This window comes from Primulina huaijiensis, unplaced genomic scaffold (assembly GCF_012295235.1).
Source record: "Primulina huaijiensis isolate GDHJ02 unplaced genomic scaffold, ASM1229523v2 scaffold207184, whole genome shotgun sequence".
Classification (NCBI taxonomy): Eukaryota; Viridiplantae; Streptophyta; class Magnoliopsida; order Lamiales; family Gesneriaceae; genus Primulina; species Primulina huaijiensis.
The window spans coordinates 33-2,470 of NW_027354762.1; the positions used below are offsets into that span (position 1 = coordinate 33).

General features: G+C 40.4%; 1 protein-coding gene across 1 annotated transcript; it reads left to right on the plus strand.

Annotated features, from left to right (window-relative positions):
* Positions 1–237: 237 nt before the first annotated feature.
* On the plus strand, positions 238–2,252 carry LOC140966571 (9-cis-epoxycarotenoid dioxygenase NCED6, chloroplastic). The gene has a single exon (XM_073426825.1). It carries the CDS (start codon positions 345–347, stop codon positions 2,145–2,147), a length of 1,803 nt encoding a protein of 600 aa, XP_073282926.1. The 5' UTR covers positions 238–344; the 3' UTR covers positions 2,148–2,252.
* The last annotated feature ends 186 nt before the right edge of the window (positions 2,253–2,438 follow it).

Genomic DNA, 2,438 nt, shown 5'->3' on the forward strand with positions numbered 1-2,438 from the left:
CAAGTTTTTGTCTTAGCATTATTCAAATTTTAAATATATTTTTTTTCAAATTTTGAATCTTTTTAAGTTTGAGATTACTAATTTCATAATATTTTAAATATTTTCACCCCATTTAATTTAACATAAATAATCCCCAATTACACGTGTCTCCTAAACATAGCATACATACGAGCCATGGCTGCCCCATTAACTCCCTTTTTTACCCCTATAAAGCGTAAACCTTTGCCCATTGTCTCAAGGCACACAACATCCTTAATTTTTGAAGATTTGACTGTAACATTATTATTGTTTCTGTCTCCCTTCAAGAATTCTTCTTCTTCTTCTTCTTCCACCATCAAATTGATATGCAAATCTCACTCTCCCACCATCTTTACTTCATCCCAATACCCTTAAAAACCCATATGAAATCTCCATTACTAAACCCTAAATCCACTAAAGAAATGGTATGTGCACCCTCTTCATTTATATGCCAAGCCCTAAGCAATCCATCTGAAGATACATTGCAAAAAGAACCACCAACACCACTTCCATCACCTATGCCACCACCGTCTCCGAGGTTGTCCATGTTTCCACCGGATTCTTTACAACCTCCTAAGTTAACCCTAATTCAAAAGCTTCTCAACTCCATGCTTAACATGGTGGAGAGATCGGTCATAATGAAGATGGAAAAGAAACTCCGGTTGAACCGGATGGTTGATCCGGCTGTTCAGCTCGAAGGGAATTTCGCACCGGTTCAAGAGTTCCCTGTTCGCAATGATCTCGAGGTTGTCGGCACCATTCCTAAAACCCTAAGAGGAGTCTACGTTAGAAATGGTGGCAACCCGTTGTTCCCTCCAACCAGTGGCCACCACCTTTTTGACGGTGATGGCATGGTTCATGTAGTCTCGTTGGTGGGGGAAAACCAAGCCACCTATGCTTGCCGTTTCATTAGAACAAATCGGTTGGTGCAAGAGGTCGAGTTGGGAAGACCTGTTTTTCCTAAGCCAATCGGTGAGTTGCATGGACACTTAGGCTTGGCTAGGCTCGTCCTTTTCGGCTTTCGGGCAATGGTTGGATTGATCGACGCGGCTCGTGGAATCGGTGTAGCTAATGTTAGCTTAATCTACTTCAATGGCCGGCTCTTAGCCATGTCCGAGGACGATCTCCCCTACCAGATCCGTGTTACGGACAATGGCGATCTTGAGACGATTAAACGATACGATTTTAACGGACAATTAAAGGATTCCATGATTGCTCATCCTAAGGTGGACCCTATCACGGGGGAATTATTCACTTTGAGTTACAATGTACTGTCCAAGCCTTACCTTCAATTCTTCAAATTCGATCCATGCGGCAATAAGTCAAGTGAGATAGCAATTTCCATCCAACAGTCAACAATGATACATGACTTTGCCATAACGGAGAGTTACATTGTCTTACCAGATCATCAAGTGGTATTCAAGTTATCCGAGATGATTCGAGACGGATCGCCTGTGGTCCACGACCCGAAGAAAATAAGCCGATTTGGTATTTTACCCAAAAATGCTAAAAATGAATCCGAGATTCAATGGATTGATGTCCCAAATTGCTTTTGCTTCCATATGTGGAATGCATGGGAGGAATTAGATGGAAACAAAGATAAAATCGTCGTCGTTATCAACTCATGCATGACACCAGTAGACGCGATGTTTACTAGTACAGATGACCCGATAGTAACCGAACTAACCGAAATTCGTTTAAATTTGAAAACAGGCAAGTCGACCAGAAGGGTCATTGTATCAGGGATAAACTTAGAAGGTGGACAAGTGAACAAAAGAAGATTAGGTATGAAAGACCGATATGTATATTTGGCTATAACTGATCCATGGCCAAAAAGTAGTGGTATGGCTAAGGTCGACTTGACCACGGGACATGTAACAAAGTACATGTACTTGGACAAAATATTCGGGGGCGAGCCATGTTTTGTGCCTAGCGACGAGGACGAGGAAGACGAAGGGTTTCTCATGAATTTCGTGAGGGACGAGGAGAAAGAGACGTCGGAATTGGTCGTTTTGAAAGCTTCAAACATGAAAGAGATAGCATCGGTTAAGCTACCTACTAGAGTGCCATACGGGTTTCATGGCACATTTGTTAGCTCGCAAGAGTTGGAGAAGCAAGCTTTTAGTTGATTTGTTGGGATTATGATTACGAATGTTTGGTGAAAATATTTTATGGGTTCTATATGGTTAAAAATCAAGAATTAATTTGTTAGATTTTGGTGGATTAATTTTCAAGATTCTCTCCATATTTATAGAAAGGATGGGATTTAAATTTTAAGTGGCCATTAATATAGAATTAATGGTGGTGTGTTCGAACTTCGGATAAAACCGAAAAACTAAATCGAAAAAATCGAACACTGAATCGAACCGAAAACAGAATTTTATAATTCAGATATAAATGTTAAAATCGAAATTTATTTG